The following is a 21,911-nucleotide window of genomic DNA, read 5'->3' on the forward strand; positions in this document are numbered from 1 at the left end:
GCGACGAGGAGGAGGAGGCGGCGCGGCAGGCGGCCGCCGCAGCCGCAGCCGCGGCCGAGGCGGCGGCCGCTTCCCGGCCGTCGCCGCCGCCGCTGAGCGAGGAGCGCAGCTTCAGCGAAGACATGCAGAGCGGTCTCTTCGACATACAGATGCTCGCCTCGTTGTACTGAGGGCCGGCGGAAGCGCCAGGCACCACACGACCCCGGCCGCCGGAGGACCGGACCGTCAGAAGCTCCCCCCGAACACGTGTGGCAGCGCGCGCAGGGGCGCGTTTTGACACACACGTAATACATAAACAAAACGTGATGCTGATGGAAGTGACGACGAGAGCGAGGGCGGGGTGGGTCGGGACGGGGTGGGGCTTTGGGGAGGGGTCCGGGGTGGGGTGGGGTGGGGCGGGTGTCGGAGGAGGGGATTTCGGACGCCGGCTCTTGTGGCGAGGACGACGGCTTCTAAGGAAGCCGTCGTCTGCGCCTTGTCTGTCGTGTGAATCGTGCGTGTGCGAGAGCCTTTTGTTGTGAAGTTCTTTCTATAGCTGAGAGGGTATTTTAAGAATTCTGTAACTCGCAGACGCTAACGTCAAAATCTCGAACATCCGTACGCGATCCCTTAGTGTCGAAGAGCGTGGATCGATCGAGCGCCGAGGATGGCCGGGCCCCAGGATGTGGCTAGGAATTGCCGCGCTGGTTGCTCTCCATGCAAGCCCCTCTCTAGCGCAAGATCTGCGAGATGGCCAGGTGCTTCTCCCCTCGGGCGGGAAGTGCTCCACCCTAGCTATGATGGGCACGGGATTGCGGCGAGACTTCCTCTTCACCATGCCGTGCGCGACCCGTGCCGAGGGCGGAAGCCACTCTTGCTGCTCCTACCGCGGCAACGGCTGCTCCTCGTGCTGCTACAGAGGCTACATGAATGCGGACTGCTGCCCCTGCTTCACTGACACGGACAGCGACGGCATCATGGACCTCGCCGACCCCGACTCGGACGCCGACTGGGACGGTATCCCGGATGCCGAGGAGAGCACGGGCGACTCGGACAGCGACGGTATCCTGGATGCCAAGGAGAGCACCGGAGCCTGCTGTTCTTGTAAGCCCAAGCAGAAGTCGCGAGCGCGACGCCTCGCAAGCAAGGACGAATTCGGTCTGGAAGAAGTCGACCTGAGCAAACTTGACACCGCTCCGAATACGGGTGAAGTACGACGCCAGCTGGGGCATTACGACAGACGAATTGCCAGCGGCGAGTGCGAAATACGTGGCTACACCCACGCATCATGTGCAGACCCATCAACGGGACGACTGGCGCGCCCGTGTAACGATCCCACTGACTTCCGGTTCAGGCTAAGATTCCCCCTCATCTGGTGCTATACCGATGCTGAGCAAGGGTGGTATCAGAAGGCCGACTCCGAGGAGGGGCACACCCCATATTGTACAGACTGCCGCAATGGCCAGATCATCGGCCCCACCGGCGAGAAATGCTCCACCCTAGCTATGATGGGCACGGGATCGCGGCGAGACTTCCTCTTCGCCATGCCGTGCGCGACCCGTGCCGAGGGCGGAAGCCACTCTTGCTGCTCCTACCGCGGCAACGGCTGCTCCTCGTGCTGCTACAGAGGCTACATGAATGCGGACTGCTGCCCCTGCAGCAAGTTCACTGACACGGACAGCGACGGCATCATGGACCTCGCCGACCCCGACTCGGACGCCGACGGTATCCCGGATGCCGAGGAGGGCACGGGCGACTCTGACAGCGACGGCGTCCCAGACGCCCTCGACGGCCCCGCTGACTTGAATAGCGACGGTGTGCCCGACGCAGAGGAGGGAACGGGCGACTCGGACAGCGACGGGGTGCCAGACGCAGAGGACGAGAACGACTGCTGCCCTTGCGACTCGGACAGCGATGGCATGCCGGATGCCGAGGAAGGCACGGGCGACTCGGACAGCGACGGCATCCCCGACGCCCTCGACCCGGATGGCGATGGCGACGGCGTGCCCGATGCCGACGAGGGCGCGGACGACCCCGACAGCGATGGTATCCCCAACTACCTCGATCCTGACGCAGACGGCGACGGCATCGACGACGCCGAGGTCTCCTCCGAAACCGGAGATGAGCAGGAGCACCCCATCTGCCGCAGAGCGAACACTAACTATATGGACGGACGCACATGTAAGGATCCAAAAGAATTTTAAACTGCTCGCACAACACTGGGCACGGGACTGGCGCGCACTGGCACTAATACGTGTAGAGTCCAAATTCTTTTTCTCGACGACGCTGGGTGCGCCGCGCCGTGTTTGCAGCGCCTTGCAATGTCCTACCAAAGCAGAGAGAGGTCCGAGGCGGTCAAGTCTCTGACCCAGGACGACCTGGAGGAGATCCGTGAGGCCTTCAAGCTCTTCGACACCGACGACTCCGGAAAGGTGTGCCGCCCCACGTGTGTGTGGGGACGCGATGAGGCTCGCGGGTCGCGGGCCGAGAGGCGCGGCGGAGGAAGGCGGAGGCCGGTGCGGCACCGGCTGGCCGGCGGCGGATGCAGCGCTGAAGGGCCGTCGCGCCGTGCGCCTCCTACATCTGATCCCACCTCACCCTGGCGTGACAGATCGATGCGGACGAGCTGAAGGTTGCGATGCGTGCGATGGGGTTCGAGCCCAAGCGCGACGAGGTGCGCAAAATGATCCAGGAGTCGGATAAGGCGCGCGAGCCTCCGCGCCCATCGGCCGCCGTCGCAAAAAAGGCTCCACCCGGCTCACCGCCTCGCCTCACAGGACGGGACCGGACAGATCCCGTTCGAGACCTTCCACTCGGTGATGGCCGTCAAGATGTCGCAGCGAGACTGCCGCGAGGAGGCGCGCGGAGCTATGGGGAGATATGGGTATATATGGATGTATCCCAGATGTGGCAGCGAGACTGCCGCGAGGAGGCGCCCGGAGCTATGGGGAGATATGGGGAGATATCCCAGATGTCGTAGCGCGGCTGCCGCGAAGAGGCGCGCGCGCGGAGAGGGGGCGGTATGTGCGGTGTGGCCATGGAGCCCCTCTCACGGGAGATGTGGGGAGATATGGGGAGATATCCCAGGTGTGGCCATGGAGCCCCTCTCACGGGAGCCCCGCCCTCGCCCGTGGCCGAGCCGTTCGTCAAGAGCAGTGGAGTCGTACTCTTGGTACGCAAGCAGCCGCGCCACCCTGCCTTGCTGGCACTAGTTTCTCTCTTCCCTGTCGCAGGCCATCAAGGCGTTCCGACTATTCGACGACGACGAGACGGGGCGCATCTCGCTCAAGAACTTGCGGCGCGTCGCCAAGGAGCTGGTACCCGAAGCCACCCTCCCCTACCCCCACGGTACCCGAACCCACCCTCCCCTCCCCCACAGTGCCCGAACCCACCCTCGTGCAGGGCGAGAACATGACGGACGGCGAGCTGCAGCAGGTGCCCCGCGCAACTCTCTAGCTCGAAGATACCCGCGGGGCCTCCCGCCCATTTTATTTTGGGGGGACGTGGGGATGTGGGGCAGCCGCCTTCTTCTCTGCACTGGCGCGCGGAGACGTCTACCTGTACCCCACCCTCTCGTAGGTCATCGACCACTGCGGCGGCCCCGAGATCTCGATGGAGGACTTTTGCAACGTGCTGCTCAAGGCGCAGGCAAAGCAGCAGGCGGAGAGCCGCAAGGCCTCGAAATGATACCCCCCGCTCGGCGGAGGAGGGGGACGGAGTCTTGTGAGTTCGAGTGGTGTCTGTTCGTACGAGAGCGGTACGTCGCGTTGTCCGTGGGCATCGCGCGCGCGGCGAGTGTGGTGGGGGGGGAGCGCCGCGCGCAGCACGCTCGGGGGGGGGGGGTCACCCGTCGAGCGTCGGTCGCATGTGTCTCGAGGTACGAGGAGTTTTTCTGGTGGGGTCGATTGGCGGGGCATCGATTATGATTTATGTTTACTTCCCGCTGTTTTCTCTCTCGCCCCGCACCGGGCCACCGGCCACCGCAAATTTTGATCAGCAAATTTCGAGGGCGGCCGCAAATTTTGAGGTAGATTTTGAGATTGTCAAATCACGTCCGTCTTGCCCGCAGGATAGAGCATAGGCGGCGAACACTAACGGCATGGGTCGCTTGAGCGAGCCACGGGAGGTAGGCGAGGAAAGCTAGCGACCGCATGAGTCCATAAGATCGCGCTGTCGGGAGGATATTACGAAACCAAAACACGATACGGAATACGAATCTCCAAAACCCAAAAGGAATGAAATCCCTTATGGATATAATCGCCTAATAATCTCTGGGCGGAGATGGCGGTATTATAATATAGCGGACTATAATGCCCGGGAACAGCCCCTCCTGGCCCGAGTGCGGGCGCGAGGGACAAAGAATAAAGACGGGCAATCAGATGTAGCCGAAGGCGCCGAGGCAAGCGGTGTAAGCTGCGGCGGCTTTGTTCGGGTCGGTCTCGGAGGCGGCAGCTGCAGCAGCAGCGGCATAGGCTTTGAGCTCGCCGGGGTCGGTGGAGGGCGTAATGGAGGGGCCACCTGTTTTCGAGGGAGGCGTGACGAATTTGAGGGTCTCATATGCGAACAAAACAAATATGCGCCCAGGTTTTCTCGCGATGTCCACCCCGCCGCGCCGCTCGCGCCGCTCGCGCCGCCTCGCCGCCCCCGCCTCCACGTCCACCGCCCCCTCGCCGATCACGCCGCCGCCCATCCGCCTCCTCGACCTCCCCACGGAGCTCCTCGCGCGCGCCCTCTCTCGCTGCGACCCCGCCGACATCGCTCGCGTCGCGGCCGTCTCGCTTCTCTTCCACGCCTCGCTCGTGGTAGAGGCCATCCGCTTGTGGGCGCAAGAGCGCGGCTTCGAGCTGCCGGCGCAGCCGGAGGGCGAGGGCTCCGCCGTGCGGTGGCTGTGCTTCGCTGCGCTGCTGTGCGAGTCCAACCCGCCGGCGAGGGCGGCAGCAGGCGAAACGCACAGCGTCTTCATCGACGGCGAGGGGCGGCTCTCGTCGTGCGGGTCAGCGGCAACGGAGGGCGAGGAGGAGGACGACGACGAGGAGGAGGAGTTTCCAGGCCTTCTCGGCCACGGCGAGGGCGTGACGCAGCTCAACACGCCGACCCGCCTCCCGTCGGCGCTGGGCGGCGAGCGCGCCGTGAGTGTTTCGGCTGGATCCGAGCACAGCCTTGCCCTCACCGCCGACGGCGGCGTCTGGAGCTGGGGCAGTAATGGATGGAGTGGCCGGTTGGGCCACGGCGGCCAGCAGCCCCAGTGGCAGCCGAAGAAGATCGAGGCCTTTGCGGGGCAGCGCGTCGTTGCTGTGTCGGCTGGAGATGGCCACAGCCTCGCCCTCACCGCCGACGGCGCTGTGTGGAGCTTTGGCTTTGGATACTTTGGCCAGCTGGGCCACGGCGACCAGCAGGACCAGTGGCTGCCCAAGAAGATTGAGGCGTTGGCTGACCAGCGCGTCGTCGCTGTGTCCGCGGGATGCGACCACAGCCTCGCCATCATCGCCGACGGCGCCGTCTGGAGCTGGGGCCGTGACGGTTTTGGCAAGCTGGGCCACGGTGACGAGCAGCGCCAGCTGCTGCCCAAGCAGGTCGAGGCCTTGGCTGGCCAGCGCGTCATCGCTGTCTCGGCTGGATATCGCCACAGCCTCGCCATCACCGCCGACAACGCTGTCTGGAGCTGGGGCGATGGAGGCCTCGGCCAGCTGGGCCACGGCGGCCAACAGAACCAGCTGCTGCCCAAGAAGGTTGAGGCCTTGGCGGGGCGGCGCGTCGTCGCTATCTCGGCAGCGTACAGCCACAGCCTCGCCCTCACCGCCGACGGAGCCGTCTGGAGCTGGGGCTCGGGAAGCTTAGGCCGGTTGGGCCACGGCGACGAGCAGAACCAGCTGCTGCCCAAGCAGGTCGAGGCCTTGGCCGGGCAGCACGTCGTCACCGTGCTGGCGGGAGAGGACCACAGCCTCGCCCTCACCGCCGGTGCCGTCCTTACCTGGGGCAAAGGCAAGCGCGGCTGCCTTGGCCACGGAGAGGACCTGTCGAACCAGCTGCTGCCCAAGAAGATCGAGGTGTGGGCGCCGGGGCAGTGAGCAGGAGGGTGTGGGTGCGGGCGGCGAGGAGCATTAGGGCCCGTCTGATGCTCGCGAGCTGCGCCGCCGGCGCGGCGAGCAATGCGCGTTTGCACATTCTTTTGACGTGCATAGAGTGCACAGCCACAGCGCTCAGCGCGCTGCGCGTATGACCCGCTGAGGCTGAGCGAAGTGCTGCTTCGATCGTGGTGGTATGGGCCCACATATTGTTTCTCCGCTTTGCCGAACGGCGCGTGGCGCGGTGGGGGCTCCTGTGCACGCAATCTGTCTTGGTGTCGGAGTTGCGAGGGTTGACCGATGACCCCCCAAAGCGCAAAGGCCCCCACTTTTTGCGGGCCTTCTAATTTTATCCGTCTCTATTATCACTGTCATTTGGAGATGGAGCCAGCCAACGCAAGGCCCGACTCGTCAACCACGGCCATCGACTCGCTAAACACACGGCCTCGCTCCCCCGGCCTTGAGCAAGGGAAGAAGAGTATCGCTGTGCCCAGCACGGACGCCGCGTCAAAAACAGGCCGGGGGCTGTGGCGGAAGCCTCAGAGAGGACCTCCACCCAGCCCTTCCTGTGTCGGAGCGTGCAAGTGAAGAGACCGGAGCGGAGTGTGCTCGGAGGGCGCGTATCCATGCTCGCACCTGCACAAGGCAAGCCGAACCCGCCGGATACGCACTGACCGACGGGGTCGCCCGGATTGAAGGCCATCTCACGGCCAGACATCGCAGTGTAGCCGGCGGGGCACGCGTCGCTCAGGTCGCACGTCGGAGCATACGTGCAGCAGGTGGGCGTGTTGTTGACGTGTATTCCGGGAATTGACCCCGGCTGGCCGTCGGGACAACGGGGCTGAGGCAGCCAGCCGTCCTCGCTGGTCCAACCAGTGTCTGAGCCGCAGACCCACGGCCGTCGCCGGACGCAGTCGAATCCGTGGACCATTTCCGCGGTCTTCCATTGGACATGCGACCACATCGCGAGAGGGTTACGCGGATTGCTCGCCTGGGAGCCGACCGGCAGTGGCCCCGGCCCCGGCCCCAAAGGGGTAAGGTCTGGCTCCGGCGACGGCTCTGGCTCCGGCCAGTAGCTCGCGTAGTCTGAGTGCTCGCACCCATGCTGATCGACGTCGAACGAGGGCATTCGATTCGGGCACGTATCAGTGACATAATGAACGGGCAGGAAGAGAGTAAGCCTCGGCTTGCCGCGATCTTCGTCCCACGGGCTGGGGCAAGGCCAGCCGGTGCAGTTCCGTTGCCACTCTGGCCTCGTCTTGCCGTCGAAGAAGGACGCGGGCGGCTGTACGCACGCGGATCGTCGACAAACGAGCTGTCAATGTTTCCATCCACCTCGGACACACCGCCTCGAGAAACCGTTGCATCTGGGCCAAACCCACTTATCGGAGCCCATACGCGCGATCCGTCGTCGCGGTTCGCACCTATCGTGACGGCGAGGGTCTGCATCCGCAATGGCGATCCCTGCTGCGCCGCCGCGCTGGTGGTCTCGCCATTTAAACCCCACCGTTTGTGGCCGCCGAGTACGATAGTTGCGAGGTTGAGACGGCTCACGAGCGGTCCTGGGGCGCTGCGCTCGTTGACGTGAGATGTATGCAACGCGGCTATTATGGTGAAGTAGGAGAAGAGCGTGCGAATTGCGGCGGCCGCAGCCGGCCCCGATTCGTCGGTTCCGCAGTTCTCGTCGGCAGCCGTGAGCGAGTAGCGGTCGAAAAAGGATCTTGCGCAGCCTTCCTCGGGGTCCTCGAGCTTATCGCTGGCATTCGTTCGGTTAAAGCAAGCCCAGATGCGCTGATGGTTGGAGAGGCTTTGTACCAGTGCCGAGGCATCCCAGCCCCCAATGCTCGCTTCCTTCTCCACGTGCTTGATCGCAGCAGTGAGGGTGTCGTGGCCACACACGCTCTCAAAGGCGGAGAGCTGATTCACCAGATCAAAACTCAGGCATCCGGCCGAGATCTTTATCTTGGGCCGTGTCTGGTTGGTGCAGAGGCAATCTTCGACGGCAGTTGACGGCGCACAGAGGTCCGTGTCCGCAACCGAGTCCACGCGAACCACGCAGCCGTTCTGCTCGGTGCTACAGAGAGTATGCTGCACAAGGACGAGCACAAAGCCCGCTAGAAAGCTCAAGCCCAGCGTCGCCATCACGACCAGATTGATTGACGGCCTCATGTGTGTCAGAAACAGCGGCGACGCTTGTCCGCCTTCTTCTGTGCATGGCGCCAAAGCCTCGAGCACAGAGGCAGAGTCTCGGCATCGGCATCGGCAGATCGTGAGGCATGTGTGCAAGGCGCGCGATAACGAGCAAGTCGTTACGCCCCGATTTTAATACCATGTAGCGTTCACTCGCCCGCCTCCCTCAAGCCACGAACGCACCGCCGCTTCGTCGCCTCGCAAGACCGCATCGACGTACGGCGCTGGCTGTGGCGCGTCGTAAGACATTATTCTTCTCTGCTCAGCAATCGCTCACCAGGTAACCTACGCGGAGGGTACGCGTCCGTCCGCGGGGCGCCTTACTTGCGACCGATGTTTCTTTTTTGCGTGAATCGTGTCGCACGCCTTTGATTGTAAAATTCTTTTTTGTTACGAACTCCGGAGAGTGCTATAAGAACCAACCAATCACAGAACACTCGAACGGGCTCGTGGAGCAGAGCCACACGCCACGCAGCAGCCATAAGATGCCTTGAGCACACATGCAAGCGCCCATGGTCATATCTCGTCGTGCACCTCGCCTGACACCAAAAGGAACTCTGAGTGACACACACACAAACACAAAAGGACGAGAAAAAAGAAAAACAGGCGGAAGTGTCCAGGTGCATCAGCCTTGTGCGGTGCCGTGGGCCATGATAGGGAGAAGTCGTATCCTCGCTGGGAGCGCTGGGCTCCGCGCCGGAAGCGCCGGGCTCGGCGCCGTACTTGCGCGGCCGCTGCTCTCGCGAGGCGCGCATGGGGCCTCCACGAGCGGCATCGGCGCTGCGGCCGGCCTGCTGCGCTCCAGAGCAGCGGCGGATCCGGAGGCGTGGGCGGGCGGACCTGGCGGCCTGCGGTCGCAGGCCGCACGGCAGCTGTCGGTCTCGGCGACGCAGCTGCGCTCGCTGCGCGCGCTGGAGGAGGAGGCGAACCGCTTCCCCGACGACGCGCACCGGCAGCAGCGGCTGATGGAGGCGTGCAACGCGCAGAAGCAGCCGCACGTCGCGGTGCGGCGGTTCGAGTGCGGGGCGTATGCGGCGGACGAGGCGGTGGCCAAGGAGTACATCCGCGCGCTCGCCCTCTCCAACCAGCTCGCCCGCCTCTCGCTGCCGCAGCTCATCGCGTCGCTTGACGCGAGCGGTGCGCTGGCGCGCGACGAGTCAGCGCGCTACGCGGCGGGCGGGGTGGGAGGCGGCGGCGGCGGCGGGCTGGGGGCGGGTGCGTCGCGCGGGACGCCCGAGACGCCGTTGCATATCCAGTGGCACGAGTCGCCGCGCGCGCAGTTTTGGAAGCTCCTTCGCTCTCTCGCGCTGACGGGCGCGCTCGTGTTTGCCGCGTACACGCTGCTGGGCGAGCAGGCGCGCGGGAGGAGAAGGGGAGAGGGAGGAGAGAGGGAGGAGGAATGGCGCGTGTGCTGCTGGGCGAGAGCCGCTCTGCCTCGGACCTGTCCTAGACCCTTCCTACACCTTTCCTAGACCTTTCCTAGCCTGCCGTGGGACCTGTCTAGACCCTTCCTTAGACCTTTCCTAGACCTTTCGTACACCTGTCCTATTCCCGCAGGCGCGCGGGCTGCCTCGTGGGCTCGGCTTCTCAACGGAGGTCCAGCCGGTGCACGGCTCTGCGAAGCGGTTCAGCGACGTGTGCGGCGCCGAGGAGGCGATCGCCGACCTGAAGGACATCGTCGAGTACCTGCGAAACCCGAAACGCTTCACGCGGCTCGGAGGCAAGCTGCCCAAGGGCGTCCTTCTCACCGGACCGCCCGGCACGGGCAAGACGCTGCTCGCGCGCGCGGTGGCGGGCGAGGCGGGCGTGCCCTTCTTCTACATGTCGGGCTCCGAGTTTGAGGAGGTCTTTGTCGGCGTCGGCGCCAAGCGCGTGCGCGAGCTGTTCTCGGCGTGATACCGCACCACCCACGGGAGGGAACCCACACTGGGTTCGGTACGGTGGGGGTATGGGACTAGGCGGCGAAGAAGCGCTCGCCCTGCATCATCTTCATCGACGAGATCGACGCGATCGGGTCGCACCGCAACCCAAAGGAGCAACAGGCGAGAGTTAGATTGGAAGAGTTGGAAAGGCGAGGGACAGTCAGGCTCGGACTGGACACCAACGCGGTATGGGTGGACGCGGGACAGATGATGACGGCACGCGCGAGCGACACACAGACACACAAACTCACAAGACACTCAGGCGATGAAGATGACTCTCAACCAGCTGCTCCTAGACCTCTCCTAGACCTTTCCTAGACCTTTCCTAGACCTTTCCTCTTCCTGCGCAGGCGATGAAGATGACTCTCAACCAGCTGCTGGTCGAGATGGACGGCTTCACGCAAAACACGGGCGTCATCGTCCTCGCCGCCACCAACTTCCCAGAGGCGCTCGACCGCGCGCTCGTGCGGCCGGGCCGCTTCGACACCAACGTCGCCGCGCCGCTGCCCGACGTGGGAGGCTGTGAACAGCGTCTCTTCACACCTCCAGCCGTGAACAGGTCGTCGTGCCGCTGCCCGACGTGGGAGGCTGTGAACAGCGTCTCTTCACACCTCCAGCCGTGAACAGGTCGTCGTGCCGCTGCCCGACGTGGGAGGCTGTGAACAGCGTCTCTTCACACCTCCAGCTGTGAACAGGTCGTCGTGCCGCTGCCCGACGTGGGAGGCCGGCGGGCGGTCCTCGAGCTGTACACGAAGCCGGTGCCGCTCGATCCCGACGTCGAGATCGAGGTAATCGCGCGCGCGACGCCCGGTTTCTCGGGCGCGGACCTGTCCAACCTGGTCAACGTGGCGGCGCTGCACGCGTCGCATCTGGAGAAGAAGCGGGTCGGGATGGCGGACCTCGAGTATGCGTGCGACAAGATCCGGATGGGCGCCGAGCGAAAGTCCGCCGTCATCTCGCCGGAGAACCTCAAGGCAACTCACGCCCCCACCGACCCACCCACCCGCCCACCCAACCACCCACCCACCGCCAGCAGCACCGCCACCACACACCACCACCACCGCCGCCACCACCACCCACCCACCCACGCACCGCCCACCCGCCCAACCACACGCATACGAGCGGGGGCACATCTCCCCCACATCTCCCCCCTATCTCCCACATCTCCCCCCTATCCCCCACATCTCCCCCCCCTCTCCCCCACCATCTCCCCCACATCTCCCCCACATCTCCCCACAGGTGACGGCCTACCACGAGGGAGGGCACGCCCTCGTGGCGCTGCACACGGCGGGCTCTCAGCCCATCCACAAGGCGACCATCGTGCCGCGCGGCAACGCGCTCGGGATGGTCTCGTACCTGCCCGAAAAGGACCAGCTCAACCTGTCGCGCGAGCAGATGCTCGCGCACCTCGACATCTGCATGGGCGGCCGCGTGGCGGAGGAGCTCATCTTCGGCAAGGAGAACGTCACCACGGGCGCCTCCTCCGACCTCGCGCAGGCGACGTCCACCGCGCGCAACATGATCATCAAGTACGGCATGTCGGACGCGCTCGGACCAGTCTACCACGGCGACGGCGATCTCTCTCGGCTCTCCTCCGCCGGCCGCGAGGCGGTCGAGGCGGAGGTGAAGCGGCTCTGCACTGCCGCGGACGCGAACGCGCGGCGCATCCTCACCGACCACGCCGACCAGCTGCACCGGCTAGCAGACGGCCTCCTCGAGTTCGAGACGCTCTCGCCGGACGACATCCGCGCCATCCTCGCCGGCCGGCCGCCTGCGTGCGCCGCCGCAAAGGCAAAGGCGCCCGCCGACGCTGCGAGCAGCTCGGAGGCGGCGCCCGCGGCGCCGGCCAAGGAGAAGCCCGTGCGCAAGGCGGGCATCTTCTCGCGCAAGGTGGACCAGTGAGGGGGGGGGGTGGGAGGGGTGGGGGGGGGGGGCGAGGAGGTTGAGGGGCTGTGTTTTGTGAGCCGCTGGAGGAAGGACGTGAGGGACGGGGAGGCGGGGAGGGGGGGCGGGCGCAGAGATGGCTGCCAGCTGGCACGTCGGAAGTGGCGTCGGCGTTGGCGCGGTGAGGGATGGTGGAGCACCGAGCGGAAGGAGGCGGTGGAGGGGAGAGGCGCGCGCTGAGGTCCGCGCCTCTCGTATTCTGTGCGTGTACAATGTGGTTTATCTCTTACTCGATGTTGTTCCCAAGTGAAAGAAGCGCCGCTGGCTCCGCCTCGCCACACACGCCACGGCCGCTCGCGCGTCGCTCTCCAGAGAGGCGCGATCCGACACGCACACGTCCGTCCGTGCAGCGCGCGCAGCGGCGCAGCCGCCGCGCAGGGCCGTGACCCAACGGGGTCAAGCCTGCATTGTGACACTATTGTGCGCGTACGATCGTCAAGTGCTTTCCCGCACGCCCGCAAGCGTGAACACGCGGTGCCACAGTGAAATGGAACTAGCCTGGGGGAGGTGTGCCCACCACATGGGGGGGGGGGGGGGTCCGAAGCCTGTCATAGCTACGCGTGCCATGGATCGGCGGGCACTTTTAGAGACCAGCGCATAGCGCCATAGGACGTATTTTCTTCTCAATAACAAGGCTGTGAATTTCTTCTCATAACAAGGCTGTGAAAACACAATCGTCACAAGAGAGACTTCGAACAACTTCGAATCCACACACACCAGGCAACAAGTGCAAAGTGGGCCAGCGTGCGGGGACCGGCCTGACACGAGCGAGGGCTAGCACGTGAGGACGTGACCACGCAGCAGCCAAGCCACGTGTTAGCGGCCCGCGGCGCGAGTGCGCTTTGGGCCCGAGCGACTCCTCACTCGACCATGCACTCGACTCCACTTGGGCCTAGCGGGGCGGAGGACGCGAGTTGGAGAGTGAGGAGAGGTGAAGAGAGGCGGCGACGAGGAGGCGGGTTGCGAGTCCTCCGACGACCTTCCTGAATATGGTGCAGCGTTTTGGCTCAGATGGTCAGCCGAAGCCGGAAGGGCCATGCGCTCAATTCGACAAAACTTAGGGGGAAACAGCTGGAAGTAGTGCGTCACCCGCATCCGAAGGTTGACTAATGGGACCGGACCGAAGTGTCGCGAGTCTGCAGAGTAGTCCTCGTTGTCGCCCTGAATCCAGCAATGGCCCTCGGGCACAGGAACTTGAATGGAGGCAGCATCGGACACGGGTCTGACCTCAACTGGTTCTCCGGCTAATGCGCGTACACGTTTGATAATACTCCGAACTCGTCCATCCTTTGTGAGATATGTGATGTTAACCACGTCGCCAACTGTAACCGTGTCCGCGTCAATAGGTGCCGAGATGACAAAGCAGGGCGTCTGTATCGTTGGAGCCATACTTGGACCCATGGCCCGTTTGAACCCCAAGAGCGATCTGTAGAGGAGGCCCAGGAGGGTATCTGCAGCACGATGACGAGCAAGGGTATCTGCAGCTTCGTCAATAGCGGCGATCAGCTCATGCTCGTCATCGTCCTTGCCCCACAGGCCCCAGGCCCGAAGGCGGCGCATGTTGGCCAAGACTTCAGCATGAAATGACAATGGCGCCATTCGAGGCACGAGCGCTCGCTCAGCTCCGTGCGCAACCTGATAGCCCCTGCTGCCTGCCGCGGTAGGCGTGGCGCAACGGCATATGGTAGTCAGCGCGCGCGCAAAGAATGTCCGCGTCGCACCCATGGCGCGCCTCTCCTCTTGATTCGACCTGCTTTCGACCACTAAATGTGGCGCGCGCGGCGGGCCGATTTCGACCCATCACAAATGTGGGCAGCCAAAACCTCCCTTGGCTTCCCACACACAAACCCCCCTTCATGGGGGGAGCAGCAAACGAGGTAGTCTCTGCGAAATCACTGTCCCAGTGAAATTGCCCAAGAGGGACGCCGGGATGGGCTGGCGTCGCCTCCCCTTCAAACGGGTACCAACCAGAAGTCGAGTAGGATCTGGGTCGAGGTCGGGATTGGGTAGTGCGCGTTGATGTGGGCGAGCGCCTCTTGGATGACGCGGTACTTCTTGTGGCGCGCCCTCTGTTTGGAAAGCGGAATTCCTTGAACAGTCTGTGCAGTTTCTTCTTCGTAAAATTCTTCTTCTTCGCACATTCTTGTTTTTCACCCCAAACCCACGTCGCGCAAAGTGTCGTGCACCCCATGCGCGCACCCCCACGCCCCACCCTCGCGCGCACGAGGCACGTGCCATCCGTGATCCACGACCGCACGAGCGGGTGCGGAGTGCCACACAGCAGTCCTGTGAAGAGGAACATCACCTGCTTTGAGGATGATGAAATTACCTTAGTGAATTGCCGCTATTCAACCGGAGGACCTGCCTTAGCCAGCACGACAGACCCTCTTCAGCGATGCTCCTGGTGGATGTCCTCCTCAGTGTGACCGCCCTGACATCGCTTGCCGTCCCAATCGCCTACGTCAAGGGACAATGGCTCGCGAGCAGTCGAGGGTGCTCACTCGGCGGGCGGTGCCCGGAAGGGCACAGACGCCGCACGAGAAAGGTGCGGTGTCGCTTGGAGCGGGAGATGCACGGGTCGTGTCTGCTCAAGGATACGTCCACGCGGAGCCACGTGACCCGGCCCGCACGTGGCCTCTACAGATCGTGTTGATATTCCGCTTGTACTCTTTGTGTGTTTACGCCGGCAGCAGAGCGTTGTCCCTGTGCGTGTGTGGACCGACTCTTTGCGCGCCCAGTGGCGATGGAGTCTAGCATGGGTCGTTGGTTTGTGCTTGGGTGCGTGACTACCCTCATGGCTGACGGCTTGCTTGCTTGCTTGCGAGGTGTGCGTGTGCGCTTGTATTTTTGTCCGCGCGTGTCGATGTGTCCGTTCCAGTGTCCCCCAGTCCACACATCCTTGTCGTGCCAGTGTGCTGTGAGAGAGAGGTAAGTAAGTACCACCTTCGTAAGGAAGTAATGAGGTGAAGAACGGGCGGCAGGAAGACAGCCGCGCTCGCCGGCGACGCCAACGAGGCATCATCCGCCCGCAGGAAGGGTGCAGGAGAGGATCTTGGCCGACGCAAGGCCAAGAAGAACCCAGACCAGGCGCGAAGAGCCGCGACGACCCAGAGAATTGCGCGTTGGCCGTCGGCGTCGCAAGTCCTTGCGCAACAGGTCCTCAAAAAAGCTCACGCGACTACACCACATGAACATGAACATGCGCACACATACGGCTCTACAGCAAGAGAACGTATCAGAAAGCGGTGGCCGCACACCCGATCACACGGGTGCGCTGCTCCGCCGCCTGAACATGAGCTGTCCCGACGCCCGGCGCTCCGTGACGGGGCCCGACCGCGTGCTAGCCCACCACCTAGTGCCGCCCCTAGCCCGGCTGGACGGGGCAGAGGAGCCCTCCTTGACGAGCGTGTGCGAGAGCACCGCGAGGGCGGCCGCGCGGTAGTCTGGCGTGTGGAACCACGGCAGCGCGATCTGCGAGTAGAGCTTGTCGTCGACGAGGTGCTGCGGGGTCTGGGCCATCACCTGCTCGAAGCGGCAGCCGTCGTCCTCGGGATCGAGCATGTGCACGAGCAGCAGCCTGCCCATCTCCACGCCGCCCGCCGGCTCCTCCGGCTCCGAGTCCGCCCCCGAGCCAGAGGACGAGGAGCGCACGCGCTCGCTAGCCTCGCCCACCGCTCCGCCGTGCTTGGGCTGCGCCCGGCCCGACGCCTCGCCGAGCGAGACTTGGCCGCTATGCACGTTCGAGGAGAGCGACAGGGAGCCGCGCTCGAGGCACTTCCCGTTGACGTCGCCGTCGCCGTCGACGTCCACGCCCGTGAGCTCCTCGATTCGATTCGTCAGCTTCGCCAACCCGCTGGCCGCCTCTTGGCGCTGCCTCGTCCGCTCGGCGGCGCACACCGTCTCCTTGAAGGCTGCTCGCCAGCCACACACCTCTCTAGCAAGCGCCTGGTGGCCACGTGAGACTGTCTGAGACGGGCTGTCGGAAACGGCCAGCCCCTGTCTCTCAACGTGGAGCAAACGCGCGAGGGGCCGCAGAGAGGGCGAGCATCAAGCGCTGCGGGCACCTCCCCGTCGGCGCCCTCTCATCTCGGGTGCTCTCGGGTGCTTTCGTGGGGAGCACGCCTCCCCGTCGGCGCCCTCAAAGGTGCGCGCGTTGAGAACGAGGAGCGGCAAGACCCGCCCGCCGCCAACGCTCGTGGCACCGCCCGCGGGAGCCTCGACGGCGACGCAGCCGGCGACCGTCGCGGCGAGCTGAGACGCGACGAGGCGCGCGCCCGGGTTGTGTCGCGAGTAGAGGAGCGTCAGGCCAGGCCCAGGGCCCAGCCCCGCCGCCGGCTTGAGCTCCTTGTGCAAGTACAGGTCGGCCGACTCGCACTCCTTCTTGGCCGGCGCGCGCGCCATCGCCCTCGCTGCGACCCGCCTCGCCGCCTCCGCCGACGCCATCGTGGCTCGCTCCAGCTGGAGCTCCGCGAGGGAGCGCCGCCTTCCGCCTCCGCTCGAGCTTTCGCCGACCCGCGACTCTCGGGAATGGGTCGACAGATCGCTGGCCACACTGGCTATCTCATCCCCTCCGCCCGCCTGCTTGCCCGTGGCCGCCTCGCCGCCGTCGGCGGAGAGCACGACGGCGACGATCTTCTTGAGCGTCACCAGCTGGAAGACCTCGGAGCGGAGCCACGGCACCACCGCCCGGCTGCCGAAGAGGTGCGCGCGGCACTCGTCGGGGCACTGATCGCGCAGCTCCTCGAGCGGCGCGCCTATGCCCTCGGGTGATCTCGGGTGATCTCGGGGAGCTCAGGTGAATCTCGGGTGATCTCGGGTGATCTCGGGTGATCTCTCGGGTGAGCTCGGCGCGCCTCCGTGGTTCTCGTTCGACTCGTGCACGACGACGACCGGCTTGCCTACACAGGAAGCTTCCGAGAAGGTCCCGGAGGGGCCTCGGCAACTCGTGCACGAGCACGGCCGGCTCGTGCCCAGCCGGCAGGCGGCCGTGTACTCGATCTGGCAAGCCTTGGAGGCGAAGTAGCCGCGCGAGAGGAAGAGGAGCACCACGTCCGAGGCGGCGACGTTGTCGGCGAGCGTGCCGAACTCCTCCAGGTCGTCGACGTCAAGGAAGACCTTCATCTTCGGCGCGAGCGTGGCGAGCCGCCGCTTGATCATGTGCACCTGTGGTCGGGTTCGGGTATACTGTGGGGTAGGGGAGGGTGGGTTCGGGAACCGTGGGGTAGGGGAGGGTGCCCACCTGGTCCTGGCCGCTGCTCCACGTGTGCGAGAGGAAGAGGTGGTACTCGCCGCCCGCCTAGGAGAGACCCGCCGCGGCTCGCACGCACCGAGCAGCTGGCGGCGGGCGGCCACCTCGCGCCGTCGGCCTTGGAGCGCAAGCGGGGCGGCTGGCGGGTGGAGCGCCACAATAGCTGGCGGCGCCGCTTAGCGAGCTTGAAGCGCCGGGCGACCAAGAAGAGAGCGAGCGCCTGCCGACACCGAGACGTGTCAAAGAAGCGCCCCTCAGGGGCCCTTGATGTCGCCGCGAAGCGGGGGTGCCAAGAGGGCGATGACTCCCGCCGCCGGGAGGACGGTGGTGAGGAGCACTCTGCGCAAGTGCTCGTCCTCTTCCTCGGGCGGGTCTTCGCAATCAACGCCGCGGTACCCGCCCGTGCAGACGCACACGCCTGTGGGGCGGGGGGGGGGGGGGGGGGTAGGGGCCGCCCGTCAACCGGATGACACTGTGTGGACGTGCCCCAGTGAGGATGCGCCGCGCCTCCCATATCGCACTGGCCGTGGCCCGAGCACTGGATCTCCTACACAGGGAGAGTCCGTCCGTCCGAGACGGTTCCGAGAAAGCGACGAACTCGCGCTATCTCCAGCACTGGCGGTCCTCGATATATGCCCGCCCGTCCTCGATGTACCGAATGCCCGCCCGCTCCGTCGCCCCGAGCGCCGCACCCCCCCCGAAGAGGCGGCAGCGGCGCTGCGCCCATGGCGGCGTCGGGAAGGCGAGCACGGCGTTGGCGGTGGCGCGTGCCTCGGGAGGCCACACGACCATCTCCGGGTCGCCGCTGTGCGTCGACGAGGAGGCGCCGTCGGGCGCCTGCAGCACGAGCATCCCGACGGTGATCTGCCCATTGGCGTCGAAGGCGATGTCTCCGTAGAACTCGCGCAGCGAGCTCGCCGCCAGCTGCTGCGCGACCGCCTCGGTCTCGAGCGTGCCGGCGGCCTCAATGGCGGCGACCAGCGCGGCGACGCCCCCAAAGGCCGAGGCGCCGTGGTAGGAGACCTCCGCCTCGTTGTGCCGCGCGGCGTATCGCGCGGCGAAGTCGGCGGAGGTCATGCCGCTGAAGTTGCCCACGGTGGGCACGGTGCGGTGCCACGGCGATGGTCCGAGGGCGTACTCGGCTTGCCACCAGCCGTCGCGCGTTGAGGCGGCGAACGAGGCGGTACCGACCGAGGAGGAGACGGAGAGGGCGAGCGGCGACCAGTCGAGCCGCTCGAGCGCCGCGATGATCGCCTTGGTCGTGCTCAGGTAGGTGCAGCCGACGAGCACGTTGACCCCAGCGTCGCGGAGCTGCCGCAATGCGTCGTCGACCTCGTTCGTATCCGTCGGCGCCTTCGGAATCGTGACGATCAGCGCGACGCCCGCGCCATCCCGTGCCACCTCGAAGCCGTGCTTCGCGCCCAGCGCCTCGCCGTTCGCGCACTGCGACTTGGCGAAGAGCGTGTCCGCCTGGATGAAGCCGACGCGCAGGCTCGCGAGGCAGCCACCGCCGCCGGCGAAGCACGGCGACTGCGAGTCAGTGGCGGCGCTCGCGGGGGGCTGATTCGCGTCGACGTCCGCCGCCGCCGCAGCGATGGCGGCGAGCGGGTTGTCGTGGTCTACGAGCGCGGCGGTCAGCAGGGGGCAGGGGCGGTCAGCAGGGGCGCGCGGTAGGTCGCGCGAGGAGGGCGGCGGGCTGGCTGGGCGGCGGGCGGCGCTGCTCACAGACGGCAGCGGGCGGATAGAGGCCGAAGGTGAGGTTGTTCTGCGTGAAGACGGAGGTGCTGGCCGCGCCGGCCGAGACCATCAGCAGACCGTCGGCAAAGCTCTGCTGCGCAGCGTACTGCGTGAGCGCTGAGCTGTAGCCGCCCATGGCGAAGTGCGCCCCGTTACCCCGCGTGGCCACCGCCAGAGCGGGCGTGACCTGCGTCTTGCTCGAGGCGTCCCCCACCCATTCGAAGCGCATGCTGAACCGCTGGTCGCCCACCTGCAGCCCGCGAGGGGTGCGCTCGGTCAGCAGCCAGTCGAGAAAAATCTCGACCGAGCCCTTGATCATCTTGGAGTAGGCGAAGTAAGAGTCGCTCGGCGAGACTGAGAGCGGCGCCCCGACCACCACCATCCCGTCAAAGCTCTCGGTCGAAGTGCACAATTGGGGGGGCCGTAAGACACGGCCGCGGTCCCAGCGGGGAGCAGCGGGAGCGTCTCGGAGTAGGCTGAGGAGGTGGTGCCGCTACTCGCATCGTACGCCACGTTGATGCCGGGCGCCATGACGTTGCAGGAGGCGGTGGTGCTCACCACGGCCGTCAGCAGGGTCGAAATCGACATCGCAAGCCCGATTTCGACGCGCGAAGCTGCGCGATTGTGTCCGTTTCGGCGGGCCATTCCTAAGGAGCCGTTCACAGTAGGGTGATTTCACACAAAGGTTGATCAGAAACAAACAAGAGGCGAAAATGGCAGACAGACAGCGAGGGTGTGAGAGGCGGACCTAAGGAAGGTCCTACATTCCAACGCCCGAAACCGCGCTGTTCACAGACCTTGTTATTGAGAAGAAAATACCTTCTATTGCACAACCTAGGTTCGGGAGATGGATTGCGAGAAAGCTGAAAGCCTTTTTCTTCGACTACCTGTGTTAGCGCCAGTTTGGGTCACCGTGGCCATTCTTTTTCGCCGTGTTAGTGCCAGTGCGCGCCAGTCCCGTGCCTAGTGTTGTGCGAGCCCTCGTAAAATTCTTTTTCACAGGAGTCGCTTAGGCGGCTCCCGTGGTGTACCTGTGTTAGTGCCAGTGCGCGCCAGTCCCGTGCCCAGTATCGTGCCCTTTTCAACTTCTTTTTGGCTGCGACGCTGGCCGCCGAGCCGCCGCACAGCCGGTTGGTTTAACGCTCCTGTCGCTCCATGCTCAAGCTCCAGCCCGCTTCGCTCGCTGTCGGCGTCGTATTCGGCCTCATCGCCTTGCTCGTCCTCCGGCCGGAGGGCAGCGTGACCAGTCGTGAGTGCCAGTCGGCTCCCGCCGTGCGTGAGCGGGAAGCGCGGCTGACCCCCGCCGCCCTCGCAAGCTCACAGGTTGAGTTGAGGAGAAGCAGCTGAGGGAGATCAAAGCGGGAGAAGGCGGCACGGCGGCGGCGGCGCGGCGCCCCCCCATCCCCACGCTTCCGGGTCGTGCGTACCGCCTTCGGGCGAGAGTGTCCCCCCAGCGTCTGCTCCCCAGCAGACGCTCCGGTAATCAGGCCGAGAGTACCAGGCAGGTGGGGAGAAGAGCCCAGGGAGGGGAGAGGAGAAGAGCCCAGGGAGGGGGGAGGAGAAGAGCCCAAGGCGGCCTCCCTCTCCCTCCCCTCCCACCGGGCCTCCCTCTCCCTCTCCTCCCTCCGGGCCTCCCTCTCCCCCTCCTACCGCCAAGTCTCGAGGGGCCAGCCGCTGGAAGGGGCAAGCCAGCGGCACGAGGGCTTCAGCCACACAGCTACCAAGGGAACGCGACCCACACAAAGCACCAAAGTTAGGCATACCCCCCGGCGCAGTGTCCCCCGCTATGTGTCGCCGTTTGTCGGGGCACGCTATCCTGTGCAGTCAGGGCAAGTGGGGGCGGGGCGGAGTCCCCAGGCCTTTGTTTCCTGGGACCTCTCTTCCCAGTCCGGGGGTGCGTCGAACCTTCCATCACCCTGGGAACGTCCGGGTGTTGGAAGTAAAGATATATTCCTTTTTCGGGGCCGTGGCGGGTTCGTGGAGTTCTGCATGCACATGTACATGTACATGTTGTTGGCACATGAATTGAATTGGCTATACCGCGCTCGCTCACTCAACAACATCGTAAACCCTGGCGGCGCGGTCCATGGTATCGGCGACAGAGGACAGACATGTATCGGATGTCGTAATTGACCAGCGGGAGCGTTATATGCGTGCGAGCTGACTCTTCGCTCGAGCGATCCCGCCAGATATGCCAGGAATGAGAGGCCGGTGCAACGCCCCCGCACGGCGCGGCGACGCCCCCGCGCCCGGCTTGGCAGCGGCTAGTCGCTGATCGCGTCCGCGCCCTGGTGCGAGTCGAGGAAGAGCAGCTCCTTGTACGTGGCGAGCGTCCACAAGTCCTCGGGCACGTCGCCCTCCGCCTTGTCGCAGACGTCGCGCGCCGCCTCCATCGTCTCGAGCCGCAACTCGCGCGCGGCGGTCGCCTTGGAGTACTCGTCGGCGGCGCCGTGCATCTTTGACAGCCCCGCCTCGACCTTGGCCGCGGCCGCCTAAAAAAAGAAAAGATGCTCGAAAAAAGAAATGTCGGCAGGACCTCGACCTTGGCCTTGGCCGCCTGCAAGCCGGAGAGGTGCGGCCCCTCGACCTACACAGGCAGGCAGGAGACGCGTGGAGGGAAGACGCGGACGGCGCGAGGAGGCCGTCCTCCGCCTCCCACATCTCGCCCCATCTCCGCCCCCTCTCCGCCCCCTCTCCGCCCCCTCTCGCCTCGGCGTTGACCACCGCGGGGATCATATCTCCCCATATCTCCCCATATATCCCCATATCTCGCCTCGGTGTTGACCACCGCGGGGATCACGTGCTGCTTGATCATATCGACCATGC

The 21,911-nt window shown here is 65.2% G+C and overlaps 3 protein-coding genes across 3 annotated transcripts; 2 read left to right on the top strand and 1 right to left on the bottom strand.

Annotated features, from left to right (window-relative positions):
- Positions 1-2,299: 2,299 nt before the first annotated feature.
- CTN4 (Centrin-like protein) lies at positions 2,300-3,929 on the top strand (the record flags this gene model as incomplete). Its single annotated transcript, XM_005772477.1, has 6 exons — positions 2,300-2,411; positions 2,591-2,683; positions 2,757-2,837; positions 3,213-3,296; positions 3,382-3,414; positions 3,559-3,929. Coding segments are annotated over 6 exons (511 nt in total), but the record flags the coding sequence as incomplete, so codon positions are not given.
- A 4,949-nt stretch (positions 3,930-8,878) lies between these two features.
- On the top strand, positions 8,879-12,119 carry EMIHUDRAFT_451093 (ATPase family associated with various cellular activities; the record flags this gene model as incomplete). Its single annotated transcript, XM_005772478.1, has 7 exons — positions 8,879-9,589; positions 9,792-10,106; positions 10,193-10,282; positions 10,507-10,668; positions 10,852-11,106; positions 11,414-11,931; positions 12,098-12,119. Exons 1-7 carry the CDS (start codon positions 8,885-8,887, stop codon positions 12,117-12,119), a joined length of 2,067 nt encoding a protein of 688 aa, XP_005772535.1. The 5' UTR covers positions 8,879-8,884.
- A 2,659-nt stretch (positions 12,120-14,778) lies between these two features.
- On the bottom strand, positions 14,779-19,673 carry EMIHUDRAFT_208941 (hypothetical protein; the record flags this gene model as incomplete). The annotated part of the gene is made up of 11 exons (XM_005772479.1): positions 14,779-14,803; positions 15,179-15,244; positions 15,453-16,096; positions 16,277-16,854; positions 17,044-17,263; positions 17,340-17,396; positions 17,428-17,568; positions 17,654-17,687; positions 17,965-18,967; positions 19,074-19,479; positions 19,599-19,673. The coding sequence occupies 11 exons, from the start codon at positions 19,671-19,673 to the stop codon at positions 14,779-14,781; spliced, it is 3,249 nt and encodes a 1,082-aa protein (XP_005772536.1).
- Positions 19,674-21,911: the final 2,238 nt, after the last annotated feature.

Source organism: Emiliania huxleyi (assembly GCF_000372725.1).
Source record: "Emiliania huxleyi CCMP1516 unplaced genomic scaffold EMIHUscaffold_36, whole genome shotgun sequence".
Lineage (NCBI taxonomy): Eukaryota > Haptophyta > Isochrysidales > Noelaerhabdaceae > Emiliania > Emiliania huxleyi.